The following is a 19,665-nucleotide window of genomic DNA, read 5'->3' as shown; positions in this document are numbered from 1 at the left end:
CTTAAATCATTCAAAGATTTACTGGATGAGTCTGGTGTCCCCCACTCATGCTTTTTTCAATACCTCCAGCTTCACCATGTATTTCTTACCCAAGCTAGTTCTACATCTCTAAAACAGATCGACACCCCATTAATAGATCAAAAAGCTAATGTTACTGATAAAAAAGGCCTTATTTCCTCAACCTATGGGTCATTGGCTCTTAGTTGTCAAAGTAGGGTGCAGTTTCAAGGTAGAAGGGACTGGTCATCAGATATCCCAACTACTGATGGTGAAATATGGCAGTTCATTTTAGAACAGCTCCCATTGGTTTCCGTTTCCTCTACTGAGCGTTTGTCACAGCTTTTTGTTATTCACCAGATTCATAGGACCCCCCCCCCCCCCCAACCTGTTTAATTAGCATTGTAGAGAGGTCTCTGACTGTCCCAGGTGTGGGGATTCTACAGCTGAGCATCTGCATATGTTCTGGAGGTGCCCCAAGCTTGTATGATACCGGAACACAATTATTTCAGTCCTCAATCAAGCTTTTTAGGTCTCCCTTCAAAATAACCCTCTGACTTTTGTTCTAGGGTTTCTGGATGAAGAACTTTTTACACCTCATGTGAATACGGCTTTTACTCGCCTGCTGTATCTGGCACGCAAACGTATACTGCTAAAATGGATAGCCCCCCTCCCTCCTAAGTTTGAGGAGTGACACACACAAGTAAATACCACCTTACTCAGGGAAAAGCATATCTTGAAAACTAGAGATATCCCTCTCAAATTTAATAAACTATTACATTTCCCAGATTCCAGGGTTAGCTCCAATGGCACTTGTCTCCCTGCAAATTCTACAAGGCCTATAGTAATGCTTCAGTCATGTGTAGTTAGGCAAATTAAAGATAATTGATGCTATGTCCAGACTTCGAATGATAAAAGCTAACAAGTGTAAAATACAAATCTTGCTGAATGTGGCAGATTTGGTTTTAGTTTTGGTTTAAATTGGTTTAGTAGCACTGATATAGGGCTGTCTCCTCTGCCTATCACTGTATACCTTGTTATTAGAAGTAAGAAAGTTTTGGTTTATATACGTGTTGTATATATTGTTTATAAGTGGTGGATATTGACATGTGCTTTAACATGTTACAACTATTCTTCTTGCTTGTATAATACTATATGTATGCAAATAATTTAATACATCATTTTGAGATCTATTGCAACATTATTGAAACGTGCTCCCTACCGCTGTACAGGGGCAACTGTTTTGGTTGCAGGTATGTATGTATGTTTAAAAAAATAAAATAAAACTTTTCAATAAAAACATTTTTGAAAAAACAAATGGTCACTGAATTGAATGACTGTAATGTGGGCCAATTTTCATTCCTTCTTAATCTACTGAAACATATCAAAAAGATCACTAAAGGTTGACTTTTCCTACTGGAAGATTTTAACTCAATAATTTACAACTATCTAGACATCTTTGCTTCCCATCTACCCTTGGGAAATTGAGGGGGGAAAAAAAAAAAGAAAAGTCTCTTTAAAGAATAATGGGATTTTAATTGAGACAATGTCTATTGATAGGATAGGCACATAAGACACCATTTTTTTTTTAAATATATAAATGTGTTAATCGTATCAAAAACATATAAAAGTACATATTCATAGCATATTTGATGGACCATGAGACAATACTTGATAATCGTAATCTGATGCGTTGATAAGCAGAACTAACTTTCACATGATTGCTTCGTCAATGTTTTGCATATACCACAGATTTCATCTATATTACATAGAATAAATAAAATACATTGGTTAATACATCATCAAGAATATTATTAAACTTCATTGTGGTCACATTGGGTATTAACATGATCAGTTGTTTTTATACATATTAGTTATTGTGGCTACCTGGTCCTTAAAATAATTAATAACCATATGCGCCTCTGATTGCTCCACCACATCACAGGCGACGCACATAACCACACCCAGTTCCCACTAGGAGTCAGATCCCAGTTGGGCTGCCAGAGGGGAGATTGGATTGTGCCTGTCCGTCAAAAGGTAAACAGCAACAGTAATTTAAAAAAAAAAAAATAGATTATACTATATTAGTGTTTATAATTATATTTTTTTAGCTTTATACATAAACTTATTTTTTATATTTGGATATATTTTGTTTTTATTTTTATTTTAGTGGTCCAAATTAATGGCAAAAAAGGTAGATAGTATTATTAATTAATAATTAAATCATTATGCAAAAAATAAATAAAAATGGTATAATACAAAATATCAAGAAATATAAGTAATAAAAATATATTGTAGATATATGTATAGCACTGGTGCTTAATACACCTCAAAGTCTAAAGCCGCATACACACGATCAAACAATCCAGTGGAAAAGTCCGGCAGACTCAAGTCCGCTGGACAATCCGGCCGTGTGGGGGCTCCGGCGGATTTTTTTTACCCAAAAGTCTGGCGGACTAAGAAAGCAGTTTTGCAACTAAATATGTCCGCCGGAATGCGAGTCGTGTGTGTACGGCCGTGTGTGTGCTAGTCCAGCGGACAATACGACCGTGTATGTGCTAATCCACCGTACTTTTGAAATGAACGGACTTTTCCTGCCCGGAGAAAAGTCCGCTCATTTTGAGCGCGGCTCCGGGTAGCAGGGACCAGCGAAGGAGGCGTCGCTGGCCCTGTCACCTGGTATGGAGTTAAAGGGGAAGCCCTACGCTGAAAAAAACGGTGTGGGGATCCCCTTCTAGGTCCATATCAGACCCTTATCCGAGCACGCTACCCGGCCGGTCAGGAAAGGAGGTGGGCATGAGCGAGCTCCCCCCTCCTGAGCCGTACCAGGCGATGTGTCCTCAACATGGGGGGGTTCTTTGGGGAAGGGGGGCCCCAAAGCACCTTGTCCCCATGTTGATGAGGACAAGGGCCTCTTCCTGACAACCCGTTGGGGTCTGCGGGCAGAGAGGCTTATCGGAATCTGGGAGCCCCCTTTAATAAAATGAAGGGACTTTCTTCCGTGTGTGTCGGCGAGTCCGTTCATTTCAAAAGTACGGCGGATAATCTGGCGGACTAAGTCCGCCGGACCTAGTCCGCTGCAAAATTACAGTGTGTGGGTAGGTAGCTTGTCCGCCGGACAGTCTGGCGGTTTGTCCGCCAGACTAAGTCCGCCGGATAGTCTGATACGTGTGTACGCGGCATAAGTTTAACATGATATTGATATCAATGGTGATTGAAGCTTAAGCTTGAAAAATAGGCAATTCATTTAACCTGCTATTGCTGTATCTGATAATGTAAAGTGATAATGTCTTTGTATTAAATAGGCAGAGTTAGTCTACTTAGATAGAATGTGGGCCAATAGAATAAAATAAAACAAATAATAACATAGTACTCGTTATAAAGCAGACCAATAATCTAATGGTAGATAGCTATTTATATAGCCAATGCAAAAGCATAGGGCATAATTGCAATAACATGGCTGCTTATTAGTTACATTCCTAAATTAGATAACAACTAACCCATAGAGACTCTTACCTGAGAACAGAACAAGCAGATAAATCAGAATAGGCTGTACTGATGGGCACTGGATGGCACTGATAGGGTTTCACTGATAATAATAATATACTGACTGTGCCCTGTCAGACTTGCTGGTTATCGACTTGCTGGCTGCCGATAATCAAAAAGTCAGTTTACATGTGACTAGCTGTGATTGGGGGAACATGGGATGTCCGCACATGGGATGATGTCCATAGACGTTCTCCCAGACCTGGAGAGTCATGCTGTACCCATCTTTTGGCTACTGCACGGTCAGGAATCATTTAATAAAGTTTTGAAAAGGGTTTTTTTTTTTTTTTTACTTGTCAGCTCGTTTATCTGACATTATTTGCAGTTATGGACATACATACAGTATGTAGAATTGTTCTCACTCATTAATTTGTGTTCCCTCTTTTTAGAAGTTTATGTCTGTCTATGAGCCTATTTGGGAAGGTTCCCTCACTTTCTGTCCCTGAGATGCCTGTGCAAAAAATGCATGTAGCTGATAAGGTTGAATAAAGTTACAACTCCATCCATTTCAACCTGTGTGGGAATGGGTGTGGATATGTGTGTTTGTTTACGTCAATACCATTTCCCATATCCCTGTATATTGTGTTCGCTAAGACGCCCAATGTTTTCTGAAGCAATTGACACTTTCCACTGACACCACTGATTGTGGAAGAGGGTTCCACATCCTTACCGCTCTGATAGTAAAGAACCCCCTATGCAGTTTAAGGTCAAACTGCTTCTCCTCCACTTTTATTGAGTGGGCACATGTTTTCTTATGCGACCCGAAACTCAATAGTTTTTTCCAATGTTAGAATCATCATTGAAGTATTTGTCTATTGCTATCATACCTTCTCTCAAGCTTCTCTTCTCTCTCTCCAAGGAGAATATGTTTAATACTTGTAGTCGTTCCTCATAATTAAGGTTCTCCAATCCCTTTGCTGCCCTTCTCTGGACACTCATCAGTCCAAGCACATCCTTCCTGAGGACCAGTGCCCAAAACTGAATGGCATACTCAAGATGTGGCCGGACCTGATGCATTATAATTATCCAATATGATATTTCCTTACGTTACATTTTGTTGTGGAGATTTTTATTAATGTATGTTGTCAGATGTCCTCCAGTGTCAGTGTTGCCGCAATATGCTCATGCGAGCCTATTCGCACATACAGACATTGGTGGAAGACCATTGGCTGCGGAAACCTTCCAGTGGACATGGCAGATCTGTTTGCTCTTTTAAGGATGCTTGTTTATGCCTCACCAAGGGATTGGCCACTTCATAGAGACTGCATCTACACTCCTAAGTAAGCAGATCTGCGTACATGGGAACCATAGCATAACCATACAAAATGATGGCCCACTGAGACATGATAGAGTATGGCTTGTGTCATTGGTAGCAGTGGGGATGTGCACACGATTGTGTTCAGAACCATGTAAGTAGCGTTCAAATTGTGAGACACTTTGTGTCTCACAAGATGCTTGCCGCCTTGCACACGACCATCTGCACACATCACTACTGTATTTCTATTTGAATACATACATGTGTGTGATTGGTTCTTTTGAAAGAATACAAGTCTCTGATTGGCTGATTCTGAAGCTACCACCTTCCTTTGTTATTCATGTTTATACTATAAATCAACAGAGCTATCTATTCTCTGGAGGATTCTGCTAAGCCCAATGTGATACCAGCATCTGTGTCTGTGTTACTTGGAGATATACAAACACGCTTTTCCCAGCATTATATAAGAGAGCTGTTTTAGTGCTTTAACCACTAGGGATCCGTGCTAGAGTCGAATGATGGCTACAGCGCGGACCTGCATTGGCGTGGTGCGTGCGTGGTGCGGTCTGTGATCAGCGAGTCTATGAGACTCGCTGGATCACAGATCGGAGTAAGGGGTCGATCCCGACCCCTTATCATGTGATCAGCTGTCAGCCAATGATGTCAACACAGCTGGTAATCAGCTATTTTTTCAAAAAGAGGGACATCAGTCCTGATCAATGCGGTGTGCCGCCAGATCCTCAGTGCCCCCCTGTGCCCCCTACAAGTGCCGCCTACCAGTGCCCACCAGCGCCACCTATCAGTGCCCACAGTGCCACCTGTCAGTGCCCACAGTGCCATCTATCAGTGCCCACAGTACCACCTATCAGTGCCCACAATCAGTGTCTGGACAGTGCTGCACATCAGTGCCATCTATCAGTGCCCATCAGTGTCACCTACCAGTGCCCATCAGTGCCACCTATCAGTTCCACCTCTCAGTGCCACCTATCAGTGCCCATCACTGCCACCTATCAGTGCCCATCTGTGCCATCTATCAGTGGTACCTATCAGTGCCCATCTGTGCTACCCATCTGTGCTACCCATCTGTGCCACCCATCCTTGCCACCCATCAGGGCCATCTTAACAGTGGCCATCAGTGCCGCCTTATCTGTGCCCATCAGTGCCCCCCTATCTGTGCCTATCAGTGCCACCTTAACTGTGCCTATTAGTGCCCATCAGTACAGCCTATCCGTGCCCACCAGTGCAGCCTAATCAGCGCATATCAATGAAGCAGAAAAATTACCCGTTTGCAAAATTTTGTAACAAACTATTAAACATGATTTTTTTTTGTTTGTTTGAGTTCCCCAGTAACGTATGGGTGACCCCGCCCCACTCTGACGTAACACAGGTTTCCGTTACATCAGAGGGTGGCAATGTCACCCATACGTCCTTGGGGAACCCCTGACTTCCCTCACCAGTGTCAGAGGGGGTGGGGTCAGGTGATGGGTGGCCCCACCCTCCTAATATAAGAAGCGTCAGTGCTGTAATCCCCGCAGTGTCTCTGCAGTGGAGACAGAAGATGGATGCATACATGGACTGCGCTGGACTGAAAATCACCCGTCGCTGGATCAGATCAGCCATCGCTGGACCCCGGAGAGATGCTCATCCATCGCTGGATAGCAAGAGTGGATTACCACCGCTGGAATCTTTTTTTTTATTTTTTTTAATAAAGGAATTTTTCAAAAGTGTGTTTGTCTTATTATTAACCATTTTTTACACTTTCTTTGTGAAATGGTAGGGGTACTTTTGTACCCCCTTACCATTTCAAACAGGGGGGGCGGGATCTGGGGTTCCCCTTGTTAAAGGGGGCTTCCAGATTCTGATAAGCCCCCCGTCCGCAGACCCCCACAACCACTGGCCAGGATTGTGGGGATGAGGCCCTTGTCCCCATCAACATGGGGACATGGTGCTTTGAGGGGTCACAACCCCCAAAGCATCCGCCCAATGTTGAGGGCATGTGGCCTGGTACGGTTCAGGAGGGGGGGGGCGCTCTCTCGTCCCCCCTTTATTTCCTGCGGCCTGCCAGGTTGCGTGCTCGGATAAAGGGTCTGGTATGGATATTTAGGGGGACACCCACATTAATTTTTTTTATTTGACGCGGGGTTCCCCTTAATATCCATACCAGACCTGAATGGCCTGGTAATTCAATTTAGGGGAACCCCCACGCTTTATTTATTTTTATTTTTTTATTTTTTTTTATCAGTGAATGAATGAATTGTCGGCTAATACAGAGAACATTCATTGAGTGTTCTCTGTATTATGGGAGCCTACAATTCAAAGTGATTTTAAAAGACTTTTTTTCCTTGTGAAATGACACTTTGTGCAGGGACAGTTCTAAGCACAAGAAACATGCGCCCCTTCACAGGCATACTATAGACACCCCCCAGGTACGAAATTTAAAGGAATATTACACTTTTATTGTTTCACTTTAATCATTATTAAAATCACTGCTCCTGAAAAAACTGCCATTTTTAAAACTTTTTTTTGCATTGATCCATGTCCCCTGGGGCAGGACCCGGGTCCCCAAACACTTTTTAGGACAGTAACCTGCATATTACCCTTTAAAATTAGCACTTTAGACTTTGAACGTTTGGGTACCAAAGACTTTAATAGGGTTCTAAAGTTCACACGAAGTTTAGATCTGTTCGCAGGTTCTGGTGCGAACTGAATCGGAGGGGTGTTTGGCTCATCCTTAGTAACGAATGTCAAGGAATCCGAAAAAAAAAGTTGTTTCATTCATTTCAATCAGAAGACTTCACTAGTTCAGGCCCATGGGGAAATGTATAACATTTTCTAATTTGTTTAATAATTCGGATTCAGATAAAGAATGGAACCCAAATTTAGTTACGTTCATTTATTTGGATACAAAGTACACCAGTAGATATTGTCCTATCAGTTGGTGGATTGGACCAAAAATATTGAATCCTTTTGATTCAAATTCTCCTGGTTCGGTAATGCCCTGTTTTCCCCAAAAATAAGACCTAGCGTGATTGTCGGTGATGCACTGCAATATAAGCCCTACCCCCCAAATAAGCCCTACCCTGTTTCTCCGAAAATAAACCCTTCATTCAAAATAAGACCTACAAGGACTTTAACTAGGGCTTATTTGGGGGGGGGGGGGGGTAGAGCTTATATTGCAGCCATCACCGACAATCCCGCTAGGTCTTATTTTGGGGGGAAACGGGGTACCATATTTATCGGCGTATAACACGAGCCATCGTATAACACACACCCCAAGTTTAGGAGGGAATTTAAAAGAAAAAAACTTTTAGGAGGGAAGTTTAAGGAAACAAAACTTACATTTAAATGCCCATCAATGCAGCCTTATCAGTGTCCATCTGCAGCCTTCCATTGCAGCCCTGTCAGTCATTTGCAGCCCTGCATTTAGCCTTGTCAGTCATTTGTAGTCTTGTCTGTGGCTTTGCCATTTAAAAATGGCGCCACCGAGATACCGAGCGGATGTCCTGTGTATCTCGGCGGCGCTCGGTAATTCTCACCCGCTCTCGGCGGCTTTCAGGTATTTTCGGCCGCACTCGGCCGTTCTCGGCTATTTTTGGCCGTTCTCGGCTATTTTCGGCTGTTCTCGGCTATTTTCAGCCACACTCGGCCATTCTCTGCGGCTTTCGGCTTTCCGAAAGCCGCCGACAATGGCCGAATGTGGCTGAAAATAGCTGAGAACAGCCGACGATAGCCGAGAACGGCCGAGTGTGGTCAAAAATACCCGGAAGCCACAGAGAGCGGCAGAAAGGGTAAAAAATAGTGCGGGATCGGCGTATAACGTGCACCCCCGATTTCCCCCTGATTTTAGGGGGGAAAAAGTGTGTGTTATACGCCGATAAATACGGTATATCCAATTCATAGCTTTCTTGCAGAATTTTTTTGAATCCACCCAGACCAACGAATATACAAAATGAATGCCGAAAATATAAAATTCATTCCAAAAAAAAATTGGCTCAACACGACGAATATGATGAAACAAAATTCTTCAATGAAAGAATGCATCCAAAATGAAACAAAAAATTTTCCGGCGTGCAAATCTCTGTTCCTAAATGCATAAAATGTTATTGGCTATTAACGTTTATAGGTAATAACACCAATTGTTGATCCAGGGATTATATGATTACCATCTGGCAATCAGGAATTTATTTTTCCCCCCAAGGAGCAAACTGGACCATGTTTTTTTTTTTGGAGGTTTTTGTTTTTTCCTTCCTCTGGATCAGTTGTGGGTATAGAGTTCTGTATCTTTTTTATTTATTTATTGATTAATTATTTTTCTATTGGTTGAACTGGATGGGCTCTTTGGGGGTTATTTACGAAAGGCAACTCCACTTTGCACTGCAAGTGCACTTGGAAGTGCAGTCGCTCTAAATCTAAGGAGTAGATTTGAAATGAGGGGAAGCTCTGCTGATTTTATCATCCAATTGTGTGCAAGCTAAAATGCTGTTTTTTATTCTCCTTGCATGTCCCCCTCGGATCTACAGTGACTTCACTTTCAAGTGCACTTTTAGTGCAAAGTGGATTTCCCTTTAGTAAATAACCCCCCAATATCTTTTACTTTTTGCTATAATAAATATCCCACATTTTTTTATCAAAAAAAATAATTTTTTCCTCAGTTTAGGCCGATACGTATTCTTCTACATTTTTTTGGTAAAAAAAAAATCACAATAAGCGTATATTGACTGGTTTGGGCAAAAGTTATAGCATCTACAAAATAGGGATTGGATTTATGGCATTTTTATTAGTAGTAATGGCGGTGATCTGCAATTTTTATCATGACTGCAACATTATGGCGGACGCATCAGACACTTTTGACACATTTTTGATACCATTGACAATTATACAGCGATCAGTGCAATAAAAATGCACTGATTGCTGTATAAAGGACACTGGCAGGGGAGGAGTTAACACTAGGGGGCGATCAAGGGGTTAACTGTGTTCCCTAGATGTGTTCTAACTGTGGGGGGATGGGACTGTCTAGGAGGAGAGAGAAAGAGAGAGAGAGAGAGAGAGAGAGAGAGAGATCGGTGTTCATACATAGTATTAACACACGATCTGTCTCTACTCCCCTGAAAGAAGCGATATTTGTGTGTTTACACTCACAGTTCCCGTTTCTTGCTCTGTCACGAGCGATCGCAGGAGCCCGGCGGTCATCGTGCCCACCGGGCACTCGCATTGGGGTCAGGTACACACATTGCGGGAGCGCGGCCGTGCCCCTAGTGGCCAAAAGGCGAAGCAACGTAAGGCAACGTTGTTTCGTCCAGCCGTGCCGTTCTGCCACAGTAAAACTGTTGCGGCTGGTCGGCAAGTGGTTAAGCTTTGTCCAAAAAAAAACTGGAAGCTGATTGGTTTCAACGCACAGCTGCACACGATTTTGCACTCTCCAGTTTTAGTAAATCAGCCCCATTGTTTTTTTTTGTTTTTTTTTTCAATTCTTTGGAATTGTGTTAAATTCTCATTACTGGTAATGGCACAGCCTTAGAGATGAAGTCCCAGCTGATAATATGATGAACAGAAAGACCTTTGGTAGCAATCCCATTGGATGCAATAATTATTTCCTTGACTATAAAAATATCAAAGCAACTCACATGATTTATGTAGAGTGCACATTTTCATCATTGATATATATTTTTTTTTATTGCCATTAAGCCAAGAAGGTAAGTAGCTCTTTACAGCTTTATACCAACCACGTAGATATGAAATGAATTCCAGGTATTCCAGATCTGTATGTATTTATACATCATTACATTTCATTTTAACAAAGGCAGTGAAAGCAGTACCTGAATCTGATCTGATATCAGGCTTTTGCAGTCCATGTACAGCAGAACTCAGATGGGGGAAAGAAGAAGCAGCACAATGAGCCAATAAAATGTGCTGCCATGCTTGTGTGCTTGCAAGGAACATATTGATGGAAGAAGCACGAAAGAGAGTTGAGCTAATCAATGTACTGCTCCTCCATTCACTGTTCAGTCATTAGCTGGGGTGGTGGGGCCATTTGTTTGTACTGGTGGTGGGGGTGGAACAAGACCTGAAAGTATTACTTACCTGCAGCAGAGAAACATTAAGTCTCGGTCCCTGTCCCATAGGGCTGTGCCGTGTCATTTTTGGGACTGAATGGACAGAAAAAATATTCTTTAGAAGGTAAAACAGCTCCATTATATGTATTTATTGGTGTGTTTAGCTGTTTGCCTGGAGGTCATCTTTAATACAATTTGGAAACCTGCTGTATTTTTTTTTTCAAGATTAAAAAAATAGAATAAGTATTTGTGTAGGCACATGGCATAATTGCTAGTAGTTTGACCTGTCAGAATTGTTGCACAGATTGTTAAAGTAGAGACAACACCCCCCCCCCCCCCCCCCCACTGCATTGTATTCAGGTTTTTTTAACCACCTCAGTACTGGGCACTTTCGCCCCCTTCCTGCCCTGGCCATTTTTAAGCTTTCAGAGCTGTCACACTTCGAATGACAATTGCGCGGTCATGCTAAAACTGTAGTCATGTGACATTTTTATAATTTTCTTCACACAAATAGAGCTTTCTTTTGGTGGTATTTAATAACTTCGGGGGGGGGGGGGGGGTTCTATTTTTTTCTTAGTTTCTGTCAGTAAATTTTGTAAATAAGTAATTTTTCTCCTTCACTGACGGGCACTGATGAGGCGGCACTGATGGGCACTGATAGGCTGCGCTGATGGGCATTGATGAGGAGGCACGAATATTCTGATACTTCTAGGCATTCTATACTGATAAGTGGCACTGCTGGATGGCACTGGTGGGCACTAATGGGCACTTATAGGCAGCACTGATGGGCACAGATAGGTGACACTGGTTGGCACCGATAGGCGGCACTGATGGGCACTGATAGGCAGCACTATTGGACACTGATAGGCATTGATGGGCAGCAGTGATGGGCATTGATGGGCAGCAGTGATGGGCAGCACTGATATCCGGCACTGACTGGCATCACTAATGGCCATTGATTGCTGGCACTTGAGGCCACTTATTGCTGGCACTTGTGGGCACTGATTGCCCTCAGTGGTGGGCACTTACTTGTAATCTGATGATCAGTGCCCTGATTACATACCTAGATGTCCTCTGCGAGGAGATGCCACTGATCGGCTCTCCGCTCCTCACACTCTGTCAGTGTGAGGCGAGGAGCGCTGATTAACAGCATCTCCCTGTTTACATGTGATCTGCTGTGGTTGGACACAGCCGATCACATGGATAAAGAGCTGCAGCTCTTTACAGAGATTGGGGTCGTGCCGTGTCCTAGCAGGTGCGCAAGTGTGGTTGTTCTGGGAAGCTGCCATATGACGTCCACCCAGAACGGAAGCCGCACTGTCCCGCTGTCATTTGACGGTGGGCACGTGGAAAGTGGTTAAACGAGAAATCTGGCACAATCGGCATGTCTATTTATTTTTTTCAATTCTGTTTCTACCTTTCTTTCGACCATGTGTTTTTCCCATCTCAGTGCTGTTGATCGATCTCCTGCAGCTTTTTTTCAGCCACTCTCTTTAGGTGCATATTTGATGCTTATTTTCATTATGTTATTATTTCAATCTGGATTTTTTTATTATTAATATTATTATTATTTTTACTTTTTTTTTTACTAAATTGATGAACTAAAATGGTATATGTTATTTAGATTCTCACATGTGCCTGGGGTTATTGTATATTAGTTATCTTTTCAATGTTTACGAACTTATTTTTTTATACACCCAAGACTATTGGCTATTGGGTATTTGTTTTTATCCATGACCTTGAGGAGGGCATACTGTACTGGTATTGCATTAATAAGGAGTTGTCCTAGTCCTAATGAAGGGGGATTGGATACAGGGCTGGGACAAGGGGTGGGTAGGAGGGACATCTGTCCTTGGTGCAAAGGTTTATTGCAGGGATGGAGACGTCCTGACCCTAACCCTAATGCCACGTACACACGATCGGAATTCCGGCCAGAAAAAGACAGATGAGAGCTTTTCATCGGAAAATGCGACCGTGTGTATGCTCCATCGGAATTTAGCTGTCCGAATTTCCGCCAGGCAAAAATTGATAGCATGTTCTCAATTTTCCAGACGGAAAAACTTTCTATCGGTAATTCCGATCGTGTGTATGCAATTCCGACATGCCAAAAATCACGCATGGTCAGATTCAACTACGAGACAGAAGCTATTGGCTACTGGCTATTGAACTTCCTTTTTTCTAGTCACGTCGTACGTGTTGTAAGTCACCGCGTTATAAATGATCGGAATTTGATGTGACCGTGTGTAGGCAAGACAGCTTGAGCCGAATTCCATCAGAATTCCATCGGGAAAACCATCAGAGCTTTTTCCGATGAGAATTCCGATTGTGTGTACACGGCATAAGAAAATGGAGGGATGCAGTTTGGCATCTTTGCCCTGGGCTCTGGATGACCTTGTCCAGGCACTGGTTGGATATATCTAGTATATATATTTATTTTATTTTGTTTTGTTTATTTTATTATTAAATTCAACCAAAGTTTACAGCCAAATTTTGTTGTCCTTCCAAGCAGTAAAGATTTAGGGAGACTTTCAGTAAGTGCCAGGCACAGTTCATTCAGGCAGAAGATTGTTGAGTTCCCTTTTTCGTCAAACTATGCCACAGGGAACCATCTTGAACCTAAAAGTCACCATGGAAGACAGCTACTGAGTGCATGCCTGAGATCACCTACTTCAAATTTGTTTTAGATATTTATTGAATAGAAGTATCAGGCACAGCCAACACTCTGTTACCTCCAAACAGTCCCGAATATCTCTGGCAGCCTCTCTTCTTCTGTTTATACTCTTATGTATTTCCCTTAAGCCGACCATAGACTAGACTAACTTTGTTCAAAGGCTTTAATTTCCTTTGTTCCAATTTTTTAATCAATAGTGGAATTTGATTGAAAAGTCGGGGAAAGCTCGTAACCATTTTAGCGGTGCTTTACCGCTGTTTAAGCTGCACTTATGTGTTAAGTTTGTCCACTTGCGGGCCACTTTTAACCCCAAACTCCAGTTTTGTGGTGCTTTCAAAGTGCTTTTCAGGCATTCATTCCAATGGGCAGAGCGTTTTGGGAGCACTCCCAACCCGCCCCAAAGATGCTGATTGCAGGACTTTTCTAAACATCCCGCAATCGCACCGCTTGAGTGTAAAAAGTCACACTGGAATGAGTGGGAGGTGGTTTTCAGGCACTTAACAGAGGCTATTTCCAGCGCTAAAGCCACTGATAACTGCCCCGGTGTGGAAGGGGTTTTAATATTCTATGTTATGTTCCACATTGTCATTATAGTCTTAAATTGGGTTTTCTAGTGAATTTCACTCTGATTTTAGATTAATCAGCTGTTCAAGGTCAGTTGTTATCCTTTCCATTTTTTACTATACATTTTTTTTTATCTTGTCTGTAAAATGTACAATACTGTATATTCAGTATAAGATATAACTAATAAACCTAAATTTATACCATCAGACCAGATTTTATAATTTTACACAATGATATTATATTTTAATTGGTAACATCAAATGAATACAGCTTGTAACACCACATTTTATATTTTGCACAATAAGTAAGTGTTAGGCCCTGCACCTGAGAAGACATAAAGGGTCCTCAAAGATGCAGCTTGAGCGGCTCTGGAGTGTTGTGTCTGAGCAAAGAAGGTTGGGGTTTTTTTTTGTTATCCCAGATCAGGGTCTTTATTTTGGAGGCTTCAAAATGTTTTGGGTGGAAAGAAGCCTCCAATCATATGCCAAGTTTTCCTGGAGACCTGCAGGCTGTGTGATTGAGCAGGTGTGCACACTCATTATAAGAGAGGCCTGGACATAACTCAGGGCCCCTTTCAGGAGACAGGTATGTGCTCCATCCAGGAGACAGGACCCCCATCAAGGGATAGGTGTGGGCTCCTGTTTGGAAATAGGTATGCTCTACCCAAGAGACAGCACTCCATGCTAGAGGACAAATTATATTTCCATAGGATTGGGAGAGTCGAGACAGCTAGGTGAGTCAAATTCTTGGCAGCCAGTGATGGCTCCAGTCCAAATTATTGTAGGGACAGAGTAGCCATTGGGATCAGTACCCCCAAATGCCACAGGAGGGAGCTCTATCCTGTTCTTTTAGGCTGCACATGGGCAGTGTGAACTCTCAGCTGACACAGTTGCAGAGCTAATCATAGGTGTCAGGAAAAAGTACACACTGTGAGTGTATGGCCCAAAATAACAGGATAGCGTTCCTTCCCATGGCACGAGAAATGGCTGGTCCCAATGGCTGCTCCGTCCCAACAATAACTTCAGAGGGAGCCATCGATGGCTACAGAGAATTTAATGAAACTTATCTGCAGCCCTCTCTCCTTTGCTTTTCAATGTCACAGATCAAAGACTATTTCTCAGTTCCAGGAGGCAGAGGGTGGAGATCTGATGTCGTACCCTCCTCTATACAGTCTCATAGGGAAACATGTACAACTGAATCTGTCAATCACCTTTTCTGTGCTGGAGGAAGGGTGGCACCAACCTATCAAAAGGGATGGATGCAGATAGCATAGGGAGGTGAGATCAGAGAGAAAATATACCAAGTAGTTTGGATTGAGGCTAGTACACACTAAAGAGGGATGTGCTTTGTTAATTTCTTTATTTCAGAGATTTAAAACTGCTTTAACCACTTCAGCCCCAGACCATTTGGCTGGCCAAAGACCTTTTTGCGATTCGGCACTGCGTCGCTTTAACTGACAATTGTGCGGCCCTGTGACGTGGCTCCCAAACAAACTTGATGTCCTTTTTTTCCCACAAATAGAGCTTTCTTTTGGTGGTATTTTATCACCTCCTGCGGTTTTTATTTTTTGCGCTATAAACAAAAAAAGAGCGCCGATTTTGAAAAAAACACACTATTTTAAAATTTTTGCTATAATAAATATCCCCAAAAGTATATAAAAAACATTTTTTTCCTCAGTTTAGGCCGATTCGTATTCTTCTACATATTTTTGCTAAAAAAACCTGCAATAAGCGTATATTGATTGGTTTGCGCAAAAGTTATAGCGTCTAAAAAATAGGGGATAGATTTATGGCATTTTTATTCCTATTTTTTTTTACTAGTAATGGCAGTGACGTCGGGCAATTTTGACACATTTTTGGGACCATTGGCATTAATACAGCGATCAGTGAGATTTAATTGCATTGATTACTGTAAAAATGTCACTGGCAGTGAAGGGGTTAACGGTAGGGGGCAGGGGAGAGGTTAATATGTATCCTATTTTGTGTTCTAACTGAAGGGGGGGGGGGATTGTGCAGGGAAAATAAAAGATCGCTGTCTATACTCTCTATGGACAGACGATCTGTCAGTTCCCTGCTCAGAGGACCGGAAAATGTTTGTTTACACACACAGCTGCCAGTTCTCCGTGTGCCCCGAGCGATCGCGGGAGCGGGGATCAAGAGCGGCAGGCACTAGCATCGCTCGGGGAGCGAGCGAGGGGTGCGCGTGGCCGACTTATGCTACCGACATAGCATAACGGTGATTTGCGCAGCTGAGCCATGCTGCCGCAGTGTAACTGCGGCGGCTGGTCGGCATGCGGTTAACATCAGACAGACAGGTGTTAATTGTCTTTGTCTTGTTAATGGTAATGGTCTACCTTTTCAGTGCAATTCTTGATAACACTCTTTTTCCAAATTGCAGTGAATCTCAACAAGGGAAAATTCAAAGTTCCATGTGTCTCCCTCTGAAGTCTATTGAGATCCAGGCTACACAGCACAGAAGGAACAGAGGACTCTCCAAGAAGATGTGTTAGGGGTCTGGCTAATTGAGCTACAGTGCCTCATATGTAAAACTTTGGCTAATAGTTCATTGAGTAAACTTCCTAAAATAAACGTCTATGGTAAACATACTTGTAATATAATAAGGGGAGAAGTTCAGTGATTGATTTATAACTTGTGTTTTAGACATTCTCTTCTTATATTATCCATATACATATTTTTAATACTATCTTTCCTGATGGGTCAAGTTTCTTAATATGTGTCAAGACAATCAAACAAAAGTCTCAGAGATATATCTTCTTGGATTCCAAGGTCTAGAAAATGTAAAAACTCTATTCTTTGCTCTTTTATTTCTAATTTACATTGCAATAGTTATCGGCAACATTGTAATCATCCTTCTAGTGTCCACCAATAGTAATCTCAAAATTCCAATGTTCCTCTTCCTTCAGCACCTATCTCTTGCAGATGTCCTCCTTGCCACGTGTGTCATACCACTGATGGCCGAGGTTATATTAAAGACAAAGAGAGAAATGTCTGTTGACGGCTGTATTATGCAGCTGTACTCCTTTTTGAATTTTGGTTTTGTACAATGTTTCATCCTTGCTATAATGTCTTATGATCGATATGTCGCTATTTCTAATCCTTTACATTACATTTTAATCATGAACCGCAGAATCTGCCTCCTGTTGGGTTTGAGTTCTTGGGCAATAACATGGACTCTATCTACAACTGAAATTATTTTAATAGCTCAGTTTGAATTTTGTGGCCTCAGAGACATTGATAACTTCTTTTGTGATGTAGGTCCAATTGTGAAATTGTCTACATCAGATACATCTGTGTTACAATGGTTTGACCTTACATGCTCTGTAATTTTCTTTTTCGGTGCTCTTACATTTATCATTGGGACATACTTCTACATTTTTATTACCATTCTCAAAATTGCATCCTCCGCTGGCAGGAAAAAATCTTTTTCTACATGTAGTACCCATCTGATCTCTGTGGCTGCATATTATGGGTCCATAATTACGATTTATGTGACTCCAGAGGATGAGAAGTCACCTTCCGTAAACAAGTACAGTTCTTTATTGTACACTGTAGTGAACCCATTGGTGAATCCTATCATATATAGCCTGAGAAACCATGAAATTAGACAAGCTCTTCATAAAATAGTTGAAGAACTTTTGAGAAGAAAGGTAATATAGAAGAAACATAAGTAATGATGACCAGGGCAGTTAACAGACCTTGGCACCCAAGGCATGTGTCCAGGTTTTTTACTGTGTACCACAAGATATCACTTATTTTATCTTTTTCTAAGTCAATGTATTATTTCTTCTTTTTTCGGCAATCATAATACATTTTTTTTTCAGTCATGCTATAACATGAGAGACAAATTCTTTTTTAAAGGAAGCATTCTTAGATTTGTCTTAGATTTGATTAAAACATGTCAATAGAAATTAAAACTTCACATGTGTCAGCTTATTTCCAAATGAGTTACATATGCAGTAAATGTGTTGGTCATAACAGTGGAGTTGCATGGTGCTTTTGGGGGTCAGTAGAGGCCAGGACACTATTGCCCAACTCAAAAATAGTGCAATGGGAAAAGGGAAAGAGAGAAATCAGATGAAAGACAAAGGAGATAAAGAGAAGGTGGAGAGAGAATGTAGCACAGGGGCCAAAAAAAAAAAACGATTCCATTCGTATAAGACAAACCCCAAAGATTTCAGTCTAAAATGAGAACAATACATTCACATATGTGCAGTGGTAATTGAATCAATAATCAATATCATTGATAAGTCACATTCCACTAATCAGCTTCTAATCAGCCAAAAATCAGCTAAATCAATAATACACACGACCGGACTTTTCGAGGGACTAGGTCCGGCGATCTTTCCGACGGACTTTCGGCGGAGTTCCGGCGGACTTTCTGAATGAATGGACTTAAACACACACAATCACACCAAAGTCTGATGGATTTGAACGTGATGACGTACGACCAGACTAGAATAAGGAAGTTCACAGCCAGTAGCCAATAGATGCCCTAGTGTCGGTTTTTGTCCATCGGACTAGCATACACACGAACGGATTTCTCGGTCCGGCGGAGTTCCGGTGGAAAAATGTAAAACATGTTCTATTTCTAAAGTCCGCTGGATTTTTGGCAAGCAAAGGTCCGATGTAGCCCACACACGATCGAAAAGTCAGGTCGCGTGTACGCGGCATTACTGTTTAGCATCCCAAGATTTATACTTTTAATAGGGTCTATGAAGCATATAATAACCAAATTGTTGATGCATTTTCGTGGACTAATGTCTATAACAGTTTAACAAAATTAAAACTCAAGAAGTAAAACATTGACACCCCCCCCCATTTCCTTGAGCGTAACACATCTTGGGGTCAATTCACTAAACTTTACCGCATGCGGTAAGGGTATCATGTTACTCATTTGCATAAATTATCATATTCAGTAAATAAAGTCCAATTCAATAACAAAAAAAATACAGATTTTGCGGTAAACTAAAAAAAAAATTGTCGGTAAATATTGCAAAAAAAAAAAACATGCAGTAATCTGTTAAATCCAATTCACAAACGAAACAGGAACTAAAAAAAGGTGCAATGTTTAACAGCACCCTTTTGGTGGCAGTTACCAGAAAGAGGGGACAATTCAAACCCTCAGAAAGGGGCATTCCCCCCACCGAGTGCCTAAATCAAACCACAGCAGACCCACATAAAGGGGCCTAATTCCACCCACAGGAAGGGGTGCAACACTACCCTCAGAGAGGGGTCTAATTCCACCCACAGAGGACCCACAGAAAGTTGTCACTATTCCACCAGCAGTGGACACAAAAAAATGTGGCATTATACATCCCGAGTACACAAGTTTTTTTTTTTTTTTATTAAATCAAAAGGCCTGACGTGCAGTGCAAATTAAATGCTAACATCAGCTGATATTTGAAGCTAAAGCCTCTGTTGGTGTAGTTTACATATAGACTTAGCCCTTGTACACACGGTCGGAGATTCCGACGGAATGTGTTCGATCAGACCGTTTTGTCGGATAATCCGACTGTGTATACAACAGTTTCGGACAAAATCCGACAGACAAAATCCGAC

The 19,665-nt window shown here is 41.8% G+C and overlaps 1 protein-coding gene across 1 annotated transcript; it reads left to right on the top strand.

Moving 5' to 3' along the window:
* Nucleotides 1–10,387: 10,387 nt before the first annotated feature.
* Nucleotides 10,388–17,920, top strand: LOC143963921 (olfactory receptor 1M1-like). Its single transcript, XM_077473656.1, has 2 exons — nt 10,388–10,491; nt 16,484–17,920. The coding sequence occupies exon 2, from the start codon at nt 16,818–16,820 to the stop codon at nt 17,760–17,762; it is 945 nt and encodes a 314-aa protein (XP_077329782.1). The 5' UTR covers nt 10,388–10,491; nt 16,484–16,817; the 3' UTR covers nt 17,763–17,920.
* Nucleotides 17,921–19,665: the final 1,745 nt, after the last annotated feature.

Source organism: Lithobates pipiens, unplaced genomic scaffold, assembly GCF_037356315.1.
Source record: "Lithobates pipiens isolate NorthernLeopardFrog02 unplaced genomic scaffold, aLitPip1_a1.2 Scaffold_8, whole genome shotgun sequence".
NCBI lineage: Eukaryota > Metazoa > Chordata > Amphibia > Anura > Ranidae > Lithobates > Lithobates pipiens.
This window is presented reverse-complemented; position numbering and strand designations above follow the sequence as displayed.

Coding starts and splice junctions, on each gene's coding strand:
- LOC143963921 (XM_077473656.1), top strand. CDS start 16,818: ATGTGTCAAGACAATCAAACAAAAGTCTCAGAGATATATCTTCTTGGA.